The sequence below is a fragment of the Paralichthys olivaceus genome, chromosome 12, assembly GCF_024713975.1.
Source record: "Paralichthys olivaceus isolate ysfri-2021 chromosome 12, ASM2471397v2, whole genome shotgun sequence".
NCBI classification, from domain to species: domain Eukaryota; kingdom Metazoa; phylum Chordata; class Actinopteri; order Pleuronectiformes; family Paralichthyidae; genus Paralichthys; species Paralichthys olivaceus.
In genome coordinates, this window is record NC_091104.1 from 1387266 (window position 1) to 1406911 (window position 19646).

The 19646-nt window shown below is 38.8% G+C and overlaps 1 protein-coding gene across 2 annotated transcripts in view; it reads left to right on the forward strand.

The window, feature by feature from the left end:
* Window positions 1-19646, forward strand: part of dicer1 (dicer 1, ribonuclease type III) — an 81372-nt gene that overhangs the window by 24672 nt on the left and 37054 nt on the right. For both annotated transcript variants that reach the window (XM_020103070.2, XM_069536436.1), the window contains exons 9-19: window positions 2733-2865; window positions 3196-3438; window positions 3550-3704; window positions 3799-3931; window positions 4332-4407; window positions 4538-4677; window positions 6253-6426; window positions 6580-6793; window positions 6910-7063; window positions 16123-16305; window positions 16747-16852. In XM_020103070.2, coding sequence (XP_019958629.1) covers window positions 2733-2865; window positions 3196-3438; window positions 3550-3704; window positions 3799-3931; window positions 4332-4407; window positions 4538-4677; window positions 6253-6426; window positions 6580-6793; window positions 6910-7063; window positions 16123-16305; window positions 16747-16852 — 1711 coding nt within the window. The remainder of the gene's footprint in view (window positions 1-2732; window positions 2866-3195; window positions 3439-3549; window positions 3705-3798; window positions 3932-4331; window positions 4408-4537; window positions 4678-6252; window positions 6427-6579; window positions 6794-6909; window positions 7064-16122; window positions 16306-16746; window positions 16853-19646) is intronic.

The following is a 19646-nucleotide window of genomic DNA, read 5'->3' on the forward strand; positions in this document are numbered from 1 at the left end:
AATTTTGGGGTTATCTATTCCTTTAAAGATGTCAGTAGTCAAGTGTGAGTAAGAGTGCTCTTGAGTGTGCATAGATTATATTCTTACAGAAGAACAAATCCCAGATGAGAAAACATTGGTTAATGTCAGAATCCTCGTAAAACCTGCGTAAGTAGGTCTTAAGAAGAAATTTCTAATTAAGAATGGTTAGCAAATGAGGCCCTGTGATCTTGCGTCAATTATTTCAAAGGTCAATATTTAAAACATCCAATTTTTAAGTGATGAAATAATTCCGTCATTGTTATAAATGAGAGCAAAGTTTTTTTCCTGCTGATTTTGCATTTCTGAGCACCATGAGTTTTTCAGCACACAATTGTTTTTCTTTGTTCTTTTAGGTTAACTCTGTCAGAGTTGATTTTAACTCTTTTAAAGGGTATATATGGGTCCACACCATAAACTGTTGATTTAACTCTTTGTAAAGTTAGTACCATAACAGTAATTAAATGTAATTATTGATTCTCTTTGGAGTTAAAATGTAAAACTTCTTCACTCTAACCAGAGTTAGTCTTTCCTAACAGTTGTATAGTGTTAGACATTAGCACCCTCATGGGATTATTTGTGAACTATACAAGTGTTAAACCCATTTTAACTCTCACAGAGTTCTTAATTACTAAAATTAATGGAAATATAAAGTTTGCTGAAATAAAGAGGTCATGTTCTGTTAAAACACATTTATTTTTTGAAACATGCACCACATTGACATTTTAAAACATGATTTAAAACATAATAATAAACAATATATGCACATATGTACTTCATACAGTGTATAAAATAGATAATGTTGTGTCAGTAAATTGATGTTGCTGGCCTTTAGTGTGTAGTTAATGTCTTTTGGCTGTTTCCATTTTTATATGTAATTGTGTGTAACTCTTTTTAACACAGAATTCAGTTGACTCTGGGGCTCTGTGTGTATGATTATTAGGGGTGTAACGTTACATGTATCCGAACTGGAAATATCCGGTATGGGCCCTTCGGTTTGGTATGCACGTGTACCGAACGAATATTGTGAGTCAATGTGTGGAACTCATTTGTGTGCTTACTTATTCTGTGGGATAACTTTAGTGAAGGACCGGTTGTGCTGTCGAGTTTGAAGACCCTCCCTCATCATTTAAAGGAGAAGTTCGGTTTTTTTCAACCTGGTCCTTATTTCCAGCATATGGTATGTAGATCGGGCGTATTCACCCGGTTTGTTGATTAAACAGGAAGACAACTCGCCCTCGGTTCGCTAAGCTAACGCTAGCTCCGAGGCTGTTCGTTAGCCCGCTGAAGTTAGCTAGCCTTTAACCGGGTGAATACGCCCGAGCACCAGGACACAGCTGCTTTAAAAAATACTGTACAGTAAAGCACCTGATAAGTATTCTGCCATGTTGCGCAAAACTAGCTGCAGCAAACTCCATGTAAACAAACACAGCTGATCGTCAGCTTAGCTGCGGCTGCGTGCCTCGGTGACGTCACCCCAGTGAAAGCCCGGGATGTTAACAAAGCAACTTGGACTCATAGAGGACTAGTGCTGGCGATTCATAGTAAATAAAGAGTTTTGCGGCAGATAATGCGTTATTTAGAGGCTGTATTGTGGATGCCCCAATCCCTTGCGTTGTATGGATATACGCCAATCGCGTGTGGATCTAAAAGTGTCCGAAGGACTCCAAGTTACTCCAAACCTTTATGGGTGAGTATATCTACATACCATATGCTGGAAATAAGGACCAGGTAGAAAAAAAACAAACCTCTCCTTTAAGTCTGCTGTGTGGGAACACTTCAGTTTCCAAGTCAACTATAACGATGACAGACATAAATAAGTGGATCGTACAAAAGCATTGTGCTACTTCTATCAGATATGTAGCTGGTAGCACATTGAACATGCCGACTAGTTTGAAACAGCATCACCAGAGTGATATCCACTTACTTTAAGAATAACACAAGGACAAGGAAAAACGAGTTTCCTGCAAACCCAGCTCCCCTCAGCATTAAACTGCTGCTTGCAAATAATTCAGACTGTGTCAAAGCAATAACGAGAGACATAGGCGTTTTTATAGCAGCGGACATGCAACCATTCTCTGTTGTTGAGAACACAGGGTTCAAACACATTACAAAGTTTCCTCTTGTCCACATTTCAAACAGCGAGTCAAAGCCCTTTATAAACCACTGTACTTAACGTGAGAGTGTTCTCTACAGCAGACATTGTTCGTACTAGCAGGATCAACCTATGCAAACAGTGAGGACAAGTTAATTTTTTGGAATAAAAAAAATGAAAATAATGATAATAATTACAATACAATAACGGTGCAGTTTAAGTTCATTTAATTTTCTAAATGCTGCACCTTAATGGATATTTATGAAAGTGGTTTATTTTTTGTTTTACTTTAAAAAAAAAAATACTTAGGTAAGAAAGACAAAGCCATAGTTGACCAGGGTGTAAAAATAAAAATAAAAAGTCAGTTAAATGTTATTGTGTTCTTTGTTTCTACTGTACCGTACCGAAAACATACTGAACCGTGACATAAAAACCAAGGTACGTACTGAACTGGGATTTTTGTGTACCGTTACACCCCTAATGTATATGTAGAATATTTCACATGATGTTTTTGGAATAGTATCTTTCCAGGGCTGTTCCACTGCAGCTTAGAAAAAATATACTATTATCCCAATATGTTATACTTAGCATGCAATCTCATTCTGTGTTAATTCCTCAGTCTTATCAAAGAGGCGGGGAAGCAGGACCCAGAGCTGGCTTATATCAGCAGCAACTTCATAACTGGTCAAAGCATTGGCAAAAACCAGCCAAGGAACAAACAGATGGAGGTGGAGTTTAGGAAACAAGAGGAGGTACACAGACCATTTGGAAATAACATTCACATGAATATATGTTCATTTTTCACACACTTCTCCGGTTTGAATTGTTTTGGTTGTGATTGTGGTACATTGTTTGAGGCATGATTGAACTTAAAATGTTTGAGACAAGAAGAAAGATATCAATAGAAAATAAAATTGTATTAGCTGTAACTTAATTATAACTTACAAAATTAACGGCTGTACCAGTTTTGTCATTTTAACTCTAATTGTCCAGCTAGGCAGCGTTAGCTGAAAGTTGATTTCTGAGATGCAAATCTAAAAGGCATGACCAATGGAAGAGCATTCTTCTTTTTTTCCCCTCAGGTTCTCCGGAAATTCCGGGCTCATGAAACCAACCTCCTTATTGCCACCAGCATTGTGGAGGAAGGTGTGGATATTCCAAAGTGTAACCTGGTAGTGCGATTTGACCTGCCCACTGAGTACAGGTCCTACGTCCAATCCAAAGGCAGAGCTCGAGCTCCTGTCTCCAACTACATAATGCTGGCTGACAGTGAGAGGACCAAAGCTTTCGAGGAAGATCTCGCTACATATAAGGCCATAGAGAAGGTAATCCTTTGTCTTTGTACATTTTGATTTAGTGAGTAGTTAAGTATCTTCGTAATGTTAGGAGTGGGAAGTGGAGCAGAATGAGTAAAAAATTATTTTACTTTTAAAAAGATCCTGAGGAACAAGTGTTCCAAGTCAGTGGAGGTAAGTGAGTTCGAAGTGGAGCAGGTTCTGGATGATGACAAGACCCTTCCGCCATATGTGCTTCGATCTGAGGATGGAGGTCCCCAGGTCACCATTAACACAGCCATTGGACACATTAACAGGTTTGGTGATGTTTCTCAGTTCACAATCAAGATAGCTTTAGGACATATTGATCAGCTTCAGTTTTCAACAAATGTTTTTTTTTCTGATGCTCAGGTATTGTGCTCGGCTACCCAGTGATCCATTCACTCACCTCGCACCCAAATGTAAAACTTTGGAGATGCAGGATGGATGCTTCCAGTCCACACTCTACTTACCCATCAATTCCCCTCTGCGAGTCCCTGTTAAGGTGAGGAAGAATATATAAATTTTAAGAATGTCTCTGCTGTGGATGCCTACCCTAACAACTGTAGACACCACAGATGCATAGTTGTTTGTTTTATTCTATGCTTGGACGATGTGCTCCATACATCGCAGTGGATTGAGCATGCCTTTTTCCAAATCATATGAAAATGGTGACATCCATGCATAAACAGATGCTGTTTTGCTGTTGTCTGTTCTCTGAATTGTAAAAGTGAGAGTAACGGGGAATCTGCTACTGCTTAAAGTATAATACTGGTTTTAGATTGATATGAGTTCATCAGTACACATTAATGCGACATATTCTTTTCGGTCCGTCCTCATATTTAATAAAAATGAATCCCTTTGTCAATTCATGTTCATTCATTTTATGGATTTCTCATTGACAGGGTCCTATTATGAGCTGTGCCAGATTAGCAGAGAAGGCTGTTGCACTAATATGCTGTGAGAAACTCCACAAAACGGGTAAAACCAGAATTGAGATTTTGTAAATGCATGATCCGTAGAACTTTTACACTGCACGTCTGTAATCTTTGGGGAAACTTTCCCTACATCTATTTTAGCTTTTTGCTTATTTTGCTTACTTTCTTCTCAGGTGAGTTGGATGATCACCTGATGCCTGTGGGGAAGGAGACTGTCAAGTATGAGGAGGAGCTGGACCTTCATGATGAGGAGGAGACCAGCGTCCCAGGCCGGCCTGGTTCTACCAAAAGGAGGCAGTGCTACCCTAAAGCTGTAAGAAATTAATTCTGCTTTAGTTTCATTTATTAGAGTCAGAGTTACCTGGCTCTTTCTGGATGTTCGGAATAGATAAGTCTCTATAATGAACAATAAAAAGAAACCAATATTCATTGAACATATTCCTATGGGTTGTTCATTTGAGAAATTCTGAAATACTTTTGACTGTCACTCTGACTGACCTTTTGGATGCTCATATTATGAGAGATGGACATCTCATGTAAAGAATGCAAAATTCTGATATACCTTTAACTAGAAATGTATGCTTCACCACTGTTTTATGCAGTCTTAATTATTAAATATTCTTAATTGTTAAAATGTTAAAGCATCAAACATTTTAACTTTTATGAGTGTTATTGATTGACAAACATATGACATTATAAAAAGTGATGCAGGCCAGTAAAATAATACAATGATATTGTCATCGTAAAATAAAACATAATTAATATTTTTATTTTGTGTGTACATGTGTAGTGCAGTTTTTAATATCAATGATATATTTTTTACCAAAAGGAGAACAATAAGGTGTATCACCAACATAACTGTCAGCTAATTAACCCAGAGTGGTGAGTTCTTGTTTGTACTGGGTTGGTGTGGTATTTGTTTACTGCACTCAGACAAAGACCCAAGATCACAGCTCTATAGAATCTGTATCAGCTGATGAGTCAGTCATCATCGTGGGTCAGAAAATCTTCATAGTTGCTGAACACTTGTTTCCTTTTATTCGCATACTCTTCTATCAGTGCTAGTGCATCCATCATGCAGTATTACACATGTGTCACAGCAGTATTTATGTTTACAACAATCTGAGTGATTCCTTAACACATAAGTGGTAGCCTAACCTCCATGCTGGGACATCAATTGGATATTAAAGTTTGAAGGTGGTGGTCCCACCAGTGCACTCTATGCGCCTGACAGCACGGACCTTCACTGCCACCATTTTACGCGCATGCACACGTTTGTACTTCTGTCTTAGGGAGGACACTCATTTGCTTTATGCATTCCCTAGCCTCTTACCCTAACCATCCAAACTAAATGCTTAAACATAAACTTAATTCTAACCCAAAGCCTAAAACCAAGTCTTAATCCCCAAACAGTCTGCCGGCCAAAATGTAGGCTCAAACTGGTCCTCACAAAGAGAGCTCTACAAGAGCACACACAAACTACATGAAAAGCCCACAAGACACTTTTGGAGTTTCAGTGGTAAACAGCGTTGCACTCATAGACTGTATGGTTGCACCCAAATTCAATGGGTATAAATTCGGACACCACTACAAATTGGCAAACTCGTAATATAGTGCACTATATGATTAGTGAGTGATTTCAGACACAGCCTACAAGAACCATAAGCAAAGTGGGAGGGTTCATCACACCCTCTGTGGATTTTCGTTTCGGTAAATGTGTCGTTTATCATTTGTTGTACTCTACAATGGCAGAAATGTCAAATTGAAATAATCCAAATGGATCATTTTATTGTTAATTGTTTAAGTGTTTTTAAACATGCTTTGTGAAAATTAAATCCTCCTGCAGGATTTTGTAAATAGTTTCTTCATCACCTTCTGTCTTCTCCAGATACCAGTATGTCTGAGGGACAGTTATGCTGTAGACATATACTATCTATATGTGATTGGGATGGTCCTTACCACCCCTCTCCCAGATGAACTCAACTTCCGCAGGAGGAAGCTCTACCCACCGGAGGACACCACCAGGTGCTTTGGCATCCTTACCGCCAAACCCATACCTCGAGTATGTTGCCTCCCTCTGCTCTCTGAGACTCAGCTAATATGTTTGACTTCTGGGAACATTGTGCATTATTTATTATCAAAACAAAGACATAGCTCTAGAATGTTTCTCTTATCATTGGTCATGGATAGTAATTGATGCTTTTCTTCTGTCGAGATCCCATATTTCCCAGTGTACACTCGCTCAGGTGAAGTGACCATCTCCATTGAGCTGCAGAAGTCTGGCTTCATGCTCACATCCAACCAGCTCAACCTCATTACCCGCCTGCACCAGTACATCTTTTCCCACATACTCCGCCTGGAGAAACCTGCACTGGAGTTCAAGCCCACGCTAGCAGACTCTGCTTATTGCGTTCTACCTCTGAATGTTGGTGAGTCGATCTACACTCAATGTTTTATTTTTTATTTTATTTTAGATGTTGGAGAGGCTTCAACTTGTCAATTCATTTCCACTTTCCTCTTTATTCTGGCTAATCTCTTTGTTCAGTTGGGGACTCCAACACGCTGGATATGGATTTTAAGTTCATGGAGGACATTGAGAAGTCTGAGGCACGCACTGGCATTCCTACCACTCAGTACACCAAACAGAACCCCTTCTCCTTCAAGTTGGAGGACTACCAGGATGCTGTCATCATTCCAAGGTACCACTACACTATATGAGGAGTGTTCATTTTGTTAACGAAAACTATAATGATGAGACGGCACCTGTCAATAAACACTAATTGTTACGATATCAACATGCAATATCGTTGACTAGGGATCTACGTTTAGATTTTTTTTTTGCTCACTGATAACAGATACTCTGCAGGCAGTTAGACTCTGGTAAATAGACATAACACCTGCCCTCACTCTGATATTTGCATGAGAGTATACTGTGTGCATGGATAAGTGGGCAATCACAATAATCAACTCAAATCCGAAACAGCAACATGTTGACATGATGTGGGTTAAAATAATTTTAACATTAAATGCTCTGCATTTCAATAAGCAGTACATTTAAACTACATTTAGCTGTCAAAGACCCATTTCAGAACTGTGTGTGTGCACTTTAACATGGATAGCAACTTTAATGGACTAAACAAATTTTCAAGGAATACAGACGATCCTTGTAATGGCCAGCGAAAGAAAGCAACTCTGATAAAAAAAAAAAATATATATATATATATACGTTAACTGATATTATGAATCTGTTAAAATTCCTCAATTATCAATCCCAATCATTGATGGAAAAGGACAATACAAAAACATCTAAATCCCTTTCCATTTTTGTTGATGAAAAAGAGAAGTAAAAATTACCTAGTTATCTAGTTATGCTTCTTTTAGTGGCACTGCTGTGCATGCACACAATGTACTTAGAGAGCAAGCCCTATTATACTACCTCAAGTGATGATAAGTCGGATTTAAACACACTCTAAATGTTTAAGTTCTGGGTTCAGTTTCTTACCCATGGACACTTAAGAATACTGAATGGGGAAGACAGGGATTGTACCGCATTTCAAAGGTTGTATACACAATTGGCCTATCAGACTGAATCTATTTAAAGTAAATGATTTTTTTTTATGTCATTTGTGTTTTGTTTTTATAAATAAGAAAGGCGTGTCATTTATTTACAATCTCCAAATCCTTGGCCTTGCCCCTTGAGTTGCAAAATTCCAAACCTGCTGACGCACCCAAGCAATAGGGCTGTTGGAGATCGGATAACTGTAACTGTCAAAAGAGAGAAAAGACAAGTGTGTAATTCGGTCAGTGGAGAAGCTCTGAAGCTTCAGTTGTTATAAAAAGTAAAATCATGTCAAAACTTGTTTCACCTAATGACATAAAACCTGTACAATTCAATTGAAAAACAACCTGAAATCTGTTAGGGAAAAAATAACAAAAATACATAATAATTTGGCTGCATAAGTGTGCAGACCCTCTTATAATTGAGGATGTGGCTGTGTTAAGAATTTACAGATCACCTTCAAACTGTTAAATAGCAGTCAGTACACACCTGCCATTAATTAAAGTGACTGATCAACCCTAAATAAAGTTCAGTGGTTCTAGTATGATTTTCCTGAAAGACCAAAGACTTGATCCGCAAAGAGCTTATAAAGCATCAAAGGGATCTCATTGTTGAAAGGTGTCAGTCAGGAGAAGAAAGATTTCTAAGGCATTAGATATATCATCAACCACAGTGAGGACCGTCATCAACAAATGGAGAAAACATGGCACAACAGTGACATGACCAAAAACTGGTTTTCCCTCCCCTCCAAATCTGATGAAAAGACAAGAAAACTGGTCCGGGAGGCTGCCAAGAGGCATACAACAACATTAAAGTACCTGCAGGAATTTCTGGCAAGTAGTTGTTATGTATAACAACTGAGAACAATCTTATATATTCTTCATATGTTTGGGCTGAAGGGTAGAGTGGTCATCCTCCAACCAGAAGGTTGACTGCTCGATCCCAGTCTTCCCCATCTGCATGCTCAGGCGTCCTTGGGCTAGATGCTGAACCCTGAATAGCCCCCCATAGAAAAAGTGCTGCCCATAGATGTACTGTGTGAATGTGTTTGTAAATGGCAAACTGTAAAGTACTGTACTGTAAAGCGCTTTGAGTGGTCATCAAGACTAGAAAAGTGCTTTATAAATACAGACCATTTACAATGAAAAACATTCAAGCCTCCCTAAATTTAGGAAAAAGATACATCAAGGCTACTAAAAGCATGTGGGGAAAATGTGTTAAGGTCTGATGAGACCAATGTTGAACTTTTTGGTTATAATTCCAAAAGGTATGTTTGGTGCAAAGACAACAAAATGTGATGCATAGTGGTAGCAGCATCATGCTTTTCATCTGTTTTTCTTCAGCTGGCAATGGGGCTTTATTCAAGGTGGAGGAAATTATGAATAATTCCAAATACCAGTCAATTTTGGCAAAAAAAACCTTTCAGGACTCTGCTGAAAAAATGAAGATGAAGAGGAATGTAACCTTTCAGCACAACATTGTCTCAAAGCATACCTTCAAATCAACAAAAGAATGGCTTCACCAGAAGATTAAAATTTTTGAATGGCCCAGACTTGAATCCAATTGAAAAGCAGTGAGTTGACTTGAAGAGGGTTATGCAAAGAGATGCCCTCACAATCTGACAGATTTGAAGTGCTTTTGCAAAGTAGAGTGGGTAAAGATTGCTCAGTCAAGGTGTGCCATGCTGTTAGACCCAAAAAGACTGAGCAATGTCATAAACTTAAAAGGTGCTTCAACAAATTATTAGTTTAAGGTTGTGCATATGTATGAAACCAGACTATTGTAAGGTTTTTATCCCCCCCAAAATACTTTTTCTTGTGGAATTATTAAGGTTATAGGGTCACATTAAAGGTGATTTGTCGAAGTCTCATTTACATCAAAGAAACCTGGCATTTTAACAGGTGTGTTATACAAACTTAATTTGATCATGCTGATCAGTAGGTGGTGATATCACTATAACCGGAGGTGGCAAAGGTACTCACATTCTTTATTTAAGTAAAAGTACAGATACTTGTGTTAAGTGTCAAGTAGAAGATCAAGTAGAACTGCTTATTCACTGGACACAAGTTCCTTTGTACTGTCTCGTAGTATGTCTTACAGACAGCTGGAAAACTACGAATATGGTATTAATAAGCGGAAATAGCCTTGCTAATTCACCGTAAGAAGATCCATCGTAAAACACAAAAATACAGATGGACTGACGTCATTTTCCACACTGTGCAAATCCGGACTTGCAGCTGAGGTTTCGACCAAATGTGTACTGACTGCTTAGTTGTGAGATGAGCCAGACTGTGAAAACAAAATGAAAGATAAATGAAATTGTTCAGATAAAGTAAACATAGGGAACATATTTTATATAGCACAATGCGTCTCTTTTTTCAAATTTACCCTTGCTCATAGCTCTCTTCTTCTTTTAGCAACTTTCTCACTATTCAGATCTGCTAGTTACTTAGCTCAGCAGTTAGCAATGGCTTCTCTCTTCAGCTTAATTTACCGCAATATTGGGAAACCCGTAGTTTGCTTTGCTTTCCAACGCAGTCTTCCTCTCCTCCAGGGATAGCAGTGTGGTGTTCACTTTAGCCAGTTTCCTATTTACATCAGCAGCAAACAGTCATTTGTTAGGACATCCAACTCAACGCAACCAGTGATTTTTGTCAGCGGTTGCAGGACTGTCTGAAAGGGTTCGGTCATGAGGATGTCCATTGCACAGAGGTGTCTCTGACAGGGGGAAGGAGCGGCAAACTTTGTGTAAACAAACACAGCTGATCGTCAGCTATGCTGCGGCTGCGCACCTTGGTGACCTCACCCCAGTGAAAGCCTGGGATGTAAACAAAGCAACTTGGACACACAGGGGACTAGTGCTGGAGATTCATAGTAAATAAAGAGTTTCGCGGCAGATAATGCGTTATTTAGAGGCTGTATTGTGGATGCCCCAATCACTTGCGATGTATCGATATACGCCAATCGTGTGTGGATCTATAAGCATCCGAAGTTACTCCATACCTACTCCTCTACATACCATATGCTGGAAATAAGGTCCAGGTTGAAAAAAAAACAAACTTTTCCATTAATTGTTATCCTGCACATATCCTCACCGTCACCTTTAAAGCAGTGGTTATAGCTCATTACTACCTATGTTTGATTTAAGCAGCTTTTTAATTTGTACTTTACATTTATATAGGATGAGTACGTGACTGCGGACCAGTTTATTCTCTCTGGTGTTTGTCAATTGAGCGTTGTAATGTAATACTGGAAAAATGTAATAACAACAATAGGACAATTAAAAGACAAATTATGAGGCAATTTCAGCAGAGTCAACAGCTTAATAAGCCATGAACATTTGAATATGATGCTGAGTTGCCAGTATTTTGGGAGGACAAATGGCTGGGATTTGTCCTGCAATGGCATAGCTGAGATGCATAGTTGTTAATTTCATGAAAAAGATTATTGCGTTTAAACATGTCATTGCCCATTTTTTGTGGCTTCATCCCCGTTCCGACAGACATTTTTAGTTACGGATAATAACATAACATTGATCATTGCTAATGGCATACAATGTAATTATGGGTGCCTTGCCAGCTGGGGGCACTTATATTATTATTCCTCGAGGAATCCAGGGATATTATTCTTCGTTCTTCTTCCGTCATTTTTTCGTCCTGCTACTCCTCCCACAGATTTCATCGCACATACTCGAGACCTATAAAAATACATGCGGAATTACGTCGAATGGTGTGCTATGACTTTTCTAAGAATTTCGTCTAATAATTCGCTCAAAAATCGCGAAAACGTGGCCAAAACCGACAAATGGGACTCAAGGTCTAACGCCCAAAAGAGCGAGAGGGCAAAAATGTTTTTCAGCTACTTTTTTTGTCTTTAAACACTCTGCCTTTTCCATTGACTTCAATGGAGATGTCCAAAAATGATTCCTGATGAGAAAACTAAATTTCTAAATCGCTCTAGATTTTGAGTTAGAAGCTTTTGTTTAAGGGGTGGTCTGAAACCTGTTTGAGTCTCGAAAGTGAGGTGACAACAGGTGTTCCTCATCAAATCAGTGAGTAACCATAGCAACCCCATAGACTGACAGAGGGAAAGTCTCCTCTTTAAATTTACTAAAATCAAAATTTTCACCACACTCTGCTTTGGCCTAGTGGTTAAGGCACTTGCATCATGTGACGTGAGTCTGGGTTCAAGACCGGGTGAGGGTGGTGGTTTTTGCAAAATTTTGGAAAATTTAAATAGTAACTGGATATTACCAGGAAACATGTAATGAGCCTTTATTTTGAAAATGAGCACCCCCCCCCCCCCCCCATTGTAATAGAATGTTATCAGGAAGTCTGTACAAAGCCTTTATTTTGAAAATGAGCCCCCCCATAGTAAGAGAATGTTACCAGCAAACATGTAATGAGCCTATATTTTGAAAAAAAAAATAAACAACCCTCCCTCATTGTAATAGAATGTTATCAGGAAGTCTATATAGAGCCTTTATTTTGAAAATACCCCCCCCCCCAATAGTAACTGGATGTTATCAGGATGTCTGTACAGAGCCTTTATTTTGAAAATAAGCCCCCCCCCCATAGTAATAGAATGTTACTAGGACACATGAAATGAGCCTTTATTTTGAAAATAAGCCCCCCCAATAGTAACTGGATGTTACCAGGAAGTCTGTACAGAGCCTTTATTTTGAAAATAAGCCCCCCCATATTAATAGAATGTTACTAGGAAACATGTAATGAGCCTGGTTTTTCAAAATAAAAACCCCAGATGGTTACAGGATGTTCCCAGGGAGCCGGAAAAAGATTGGATTTTCAAAATAAAACTCCCAAATAGTTACAGAACGTCCCCAGGAAGCCTGAAAGATGCTGGATTTTCAAAATAAAATGCCTAAATAGTTACAGAATGTTCCCAGGAAGAGTAAAAAAAGCTAGATTTTCAAAATACAACCCCCTAATAGTTACAGAATATTCCGAGGAAGCCTAAAAGATGCTGGATTTTCAAAATAAAACCCCCAGATGGTGACAGGATGTTCCCAGGGAGCCGGAAAAAGAGTGGATTTTCAAAATAAAAACCCCAAATAGTTACAGAATGTTCCCAGGAAGCTTGAAAGATGCTGGATTTTCAAAATAAAACCCCCAAATAGTTACAGAATATTCCCAGGAAGCCTGAAAGATGCTGGATTTTTAAAATAAACCCCCCAAATAGTTACAGGATGTCCCTAGGAAGTCTACAAAACGCTGGACCTTCAAAATAAAACGCCCACATAGTTACAGAATGTTCCCAGGAAGCCTGAAAGACACTGGATTTTCAAAATAAAACCCCCAAATAGTTACAGGATGTCCCTAGGAAGTCTAAAAAATGCTGGACCTTCAAAATAAAATGCCCACATAGTTACAGAATGTTTCCACGAAGCCTAAAAGATGCTGGTCTTTCAAAATAAAAGTCCTGGATGATGACAAGACCTTACTAGGAAGCCCGAAGGAGTCTGGATTTTCAAAATAAAACCCCCAAATAGTTACAGGATGTTTCCAAGAAGCCTGAAGGAGGGTGAATTTTAAAAATTAAATGCCATGGATGGTGATAAGACCTTACATCATGGTTTCTCTCTGTCTCTCTGAAATTGGTCAAGTCTCTCACTGACCTGGATCATGTATGTTTATAAAATCAAGCAGCTTTTGGTAATGTCTTTCACTCTCACCGTCTCTCTCTCTCTCTATCTCTCCCACCAAAACGCAATGTCTCTCTAAAATTGGATTTCATGTAAACCTGGATAATATGTGTCTCTGTGTGTGAGCGTCGTCGACAACGAGCACAAGGCACCCATTCAAAATGTCTCGGCAGGAGAGATTTTCTAGTTCATCATAACATACCCATTTAAATAAGGCTATCTATTCAAGTTACAATTTATGATTCTATCCTTATACCAAGCCTCCCATATACCTAGGGCCAGGGAGGTCAACTGTCAAGCTTCTCAGGCTTACAAAACTGGCAGAAATTGGAACCCCACATCAATTCCTGGCAGTTTCTGGTAGTTTTCTGTGCTGTTTGCAGATTCCTGTGAACAGTCATCCATGGCAATTTACAGTGCTGTTGACTGACGAAAATCTAACTTTTCATGCAGTGTTGTTTCGTTGTCTCACCTTGAATCTTCAAGTTGCTGTTACTCCGATGTTGTTGTGCCAATCACTGTCAAACTGTGATAAAGGTCCTGCTCTGAATTTTTTACTTTTTTGCCAATATTCTAAAATAGTCAACAGCGCCTGTTATCTGTAACAGGAGGTATCGTGTTTTATACTTTGACATATCCCTTTGACCTAAAGGTAGTTATAACTATTTTGAAAATCTCCTCATCAGCCTCGTACATCCAAGTTTGAAATCACATAAAAAAGTTCATCTAGTTATTATGTCTGCCCTCTGAATTTTTTGCTGAATTGTCTGGATTTTTATCTGAAATAGTCCTTAGCACAGAAGAAGTCATTATAGTAGCTGATTTCAACATTCATGTAGATGTTGCCACTGTCTTAGTTCAGCATTTAACTCATTAATAGACTAAATTGGTTTTACTCAACATGTAAATACCCACCCACTCACTTTCCTGATCTATCTGTCTATTTTTTAAATACATTTGAATTGACATTGTTGACGACACTGATTCTAGACAGAAATTCTATTCTAGTGTTTATCAGATAATACTGTAAACCATTTAAAAGAATTGATTGCTATGACTGCTTCATAGCCATGTTTCAGTACAATACAGGAAAGTTATAAAATCTTCACTCCCAAACTAGTTGATAACTTTCTTAATAGTACAGCCTCGTTACAAACAACCCATGACACTGTTTTCCTACTGAAAAAGAAAATATTAATCAGAGAAGAGTAGCTGTATGGTGTAATTCACAAATACCTGTTTTAAAACAGATATCACAGAAGCTGGAGAGGAAGTGGCGGTCCATCAACTAAGATGATTTTCACCTAGCCTGGAAAGATAGAAAGCACTAAAAAATGCCAGAACCTCTTATTATTCAAAATTATAGAAGAAAATTAGAATACTCCCAGGTTCCTCTGAGAGTCATAGCTCTACTGATCCATCTTTTACTTTTAGTCTGAGGAGCAATGATTTCATGAGCTTCTTTACAAATAAAATTATAACAATCTGGGAAAATATTCACCACCTGCTCCCCGTGAATAGTACAGATACATTGTCTAGCATAGAAACCATAGAACCACCTGTAGCACTTCTAAATCTATGTGATTACTTAGATAGTAATGGTTTGTTTGAAGACTTTTGTCAGGATTTAGAGCCAATCACAGCACAGAAACCTCACTGTTAAAAGTTACTAAAAACTCATTACTATTTTCAGATGATGGACTTGTCTCTATACTTGCCCTGTTGGATCTTAGTGCAGCATTTGACAACATAGACCAGGGGTTTTCAAAGTGTGGGAGAGTCAGCCCCCCCTCGGAGAGCAAATAAACAACTGCCCCCACCCCATTTTTTGCTGTGGCTATACTTAATGTTCCATTCATACTAAAATACTTGGTTGTTGAACACACATTTCAAACATCTGTACTTTTAGAACATCTTTTTTACACATTCAAAAATCTCAGCTTTTTTTTTTAACACATCAAATTTTCTTTTTTAACACCTCACATCACCACAATCGCACCCCCCCCTGAATAACTCTGGCGCACCCGCATCAGGTGAGGCCTGAACCATCCCTTAGTTATGCTGCTATAGGTCTAGACTGATGGTGGAAATCACATCGCTGAGCACTCCCCTTCTTTCTGTCTCTCTGCCTCCACATTTATTTATTTTACTACATGTCGCTAACTTTGTTTTTTCCCTTCTGTAGTATCTCTCTTTTCCAACATTTTCTTTGCGCCCTATTTTTCTCTGCTTACCTCAACCAGTCGAGGCAGATGGCTGTCCACATTGAGTCTGGTTCTGCTCCAGTAAAGCCAGAGTCCTTGCTCATTATGGGATGAGAAAGAGATGGATGGGTGCGCTTGGTTTGCCTTGTTTCGATCGGTGCAGCGTGAATGATAGAGACACAGAGAGGAGCAGAAAATTATTGACAGAGCCAATTCTTTCAATAAAACCATGTTGGAATAATGCTTTTTATTGTTTTGTGTGTCTGCATAGACCATCTACTGTGTTATTAACAAAATGAACACTAAAATATGAATATTATGTTCTTTTCCCAGGTATCGTAACTTTGACCAGCCTCATCGCTTCTATGTCGCCGATGTGTACACAGACCTGACGCCGCTTAGCAAGTTCCCTTCACCAGAATATGAGACGTTTGCTGAGTACTACAAAACCAAGTACAACCTGGACCTGTCCAACCTAAACCAGCCACTCCTGGATGTTGATCATACCTCCTCCAGGTCAGTAGCACAGAGATATAAATGAAATATAGCTGTTAACTGCTCTCTACTTTCTGTGTATGTTTCCGGAGTTTGCGCAAAAGAACTGGTTCAACGAATTGTTCATAATTTTTGAGTATGTTTACATGTTTTGTATTTAAACATCTCCTAACCTTGTCGGTTATACAGGGGCCAGGTTTGGACAAGGATGAGGAATGAGATGAAAAACCTTTGTTTGAGTTTGACTTAATGTTTGACTTGTACTAAAGAAATGCAATACTCTTTTAAACTGTTGAGAATTTTAGCCATTGCTTCATCCTTACAGTCTTGGTCTGATTAGCACCAACCAAATTTTAAAGCATGGTTTCATGAAATCACAGTACTTTGTAAGAATTCCTCCCAATTTTTTTTTTTACACACAATTTTGGACAGGGATAAAGTTTGAACTGTTCTTATTCTCAGACTGAACCTGTTGACCCCCCGGCACCTGAACCAGAAGGGCAAAGCCCTTCCACTCAGTAGTGCAGAGAAGAGGAAGGCCAAATGGGAGAGTCTGCAGAACAAACAGGTAATACTGCGACCATCAGTATTTTCTTTCTTTTCTTTTTGTCTGTTTATGTGGATCTGAATACCAAGTCAGACAGTTTTTGATTTTCCTAAGTCTGAGGCTAGTTGTTGCTATATTTTAATTGTGTTTACTAACCATAATTATAGCTCTGTAACAACTAATTGATGTAATCGATGGTAAAAAATACTTGGCAATTTAGTAATCAATTAGTCAGGTCTGATATAAATCACCAACTCACTCACTATTCCCTTCTTCACTATTTAGTGAGCTCATTGGGAAAATAAAAAAAAAATGCTTTTGGGCATTACTCTGGGAGCTTTCTCTGCACCAGTCATGACGTCATTGTCGCAGGATTATGACAGGTTGGGCTAGTCCTGCTGCCCTCTCGTCTCTCCACTGCAAGCGCAATGCATAATGTTATATATTCCTCAGTTAGTGACTGGTAATGTCACAATATAAAATGTTGGTGCCACGATTATTGTCGGAGGAAATGTCACAGTTTCACTATATTCTACGATATATTATTGATACTATAGAAGGAACAAGACACACACATAGGGATGTCACGAAATTAAATTTTGGTGCCACGATTGTCCAAGGAAATATCACAACTTCATGATTATTAATACTATAGAAGAAAAAAGACTCACAGCAAGCAATTATATAGCTAATAATATAGCTTATGAACTAAATTATCATCAACTAGGGCTGTCAGTTTAGCGCGTTAATTAGATTAATTAATTACACTGCAAATTAACGCGTTATTAAAATTATCGCAATTAATTATGAGTATCAAAGGTGGCTATTCAATGCGAGAGCATTTTAAATTTGGCCCATTGAAGGAACCGTAGGCTACTTGGCAGTGCTACGCCACACGTCGCTAGGCAAACAAACAAGGCAGAGTAACAACAAACATGTGGACTCAGGGGAGCGAGGCGACTAAATCGTTAATAGGGCCTTTGAACGGCAAGTTTATTTTTAAAAAGAACTTAGACCGAAGCTGCTCCAGTCTGACGTATCACTTAAATGCTAAACATGTCCGGACAAGTTCCAGTGTTAAGCCTAGTTTATGCTTCTGCGTCACGTCTACGCCGTACCTACGCCGTAGCTACGCCGTCGACGCAGACCCCTACGCCGTAACCTGACGTGCGCCTCCCAAAAATCCTAACTACGCGGACGTCGACGGGGACCGTAAGCGCTGTGATTGGTCCGCTTAGAACGTAAGTTCCGGCAGTTGCTTTTCCGGTCTTTCTTCCTCGTCGTAAAAACCAGCTCCGCAAACGTTTTCTCTGTAGCTTGCGCTTCAACATTTGCAATATAAGCATTTGTTCTTCAATATTGATGAGCTCCAACAACTAATACAGCTGCTCCACCTCGGTCGCCATTGTTTACTGTTGTTTACTTTACGGAAGAAAAAGCGAGGATTCGGCTATAACCACACAAACACACCGCTACACCCCCTAGCGGCATGGCGGTGAATTGCAGAGCAACGCGTTCCCTCGACGCAGAACTTCGAATGCTCAACGACTGACGGCGTAGGTACGGCGTAGACGTGACGCAGAAGCATAAACTAGGCTTTACGGGTGCTAGTGCTACTGTGAGCACTAGCACCCGTAACAGTAGAACTAGTGCTACGCTGAGCTCACTTCGCGAACCCACGCTTGCTGAATTTGATGTGCTTGACCTTTTACTTTTGAATTTCATTTATGAAGCAGCAGACTTCACCAATAAAAATTTGGATTTCATATCTTCTCTTCTTAGTGTATTCAATTGATTAGTCATGCACTACAAATCTTTAATGTCCTAGAATTCAAATACTTTATTTGGGGACCTTTAGCTGATATGACATTAAAATGTGATTAATTAGATTAATTAATTACAAATCCTGTCACTAATTACATTAATTTTTTTAATCGCCTGACAGCACTATCATCAACTTTATCCAGTTTTTATAGTGTATCATTTATCTATTTAAAAGTAATTTATCTAAGCTATTTTGTTTAGTTGCCTTATTGTGGAAGGTTGGTCACTAAATTTGTGTCCTATTCCGGTCATATGCTGTGTAGCTATATGGAAGTTTTATTTTGAAGGGTCAGCAATGGAAGTTGTTCTGTTATGAGAGCGACATTTTGATTGGTTTTAAAAAAACTAAAAGTGTCCTGGTTTAAGCTAAATTCTTCATGTCCATATTATACTATTACATTTCAGCATATGTGAATTAAACTGTTGGCTACATTTATAATGGTCAATAGGAAGAGAGAGAGGTGTGTGTCAGCCACTGCTGTGGAGCTGGTCAAAAACCGAAAGTAAACAAGTTTTTCTCCTCTCACTGTGAACTCCTCCGGTGAAGTTGTTTGTCCAACGTTGGTGGAAATAAGACTGTTACATCAGTTTCCTCTTCTCAACTTACATTTCAGTCGCTCGTGCACACAAAACGGGACTCGCGAGAGATTTTCCCACGTGGCGCACACACAAGTTACATGACTCGCAAGAGGCAGGACACCATAGTTAGATATTGTAGTTTTATTAATTCTTACGCGGTTATCGTAAAACCGGTTAATCCTGACATCCCTATTAGTGACCATTGGTTGTACGCTATTGTTGATGGTGCATTATGGCAAGCAAATAGTGCACTATATAGTGATTAGTGAGTAATTTCTGACACTGTAGCAGCTGGCAGATTTAGACTACTTTTGTCATTCATTTGTGTGTGAATTATGTTATATTATAATATTTAAATCTAGTTTTAGATATCTACAATTTAATTCTGACTATTCATAATTCAAGTTCATTA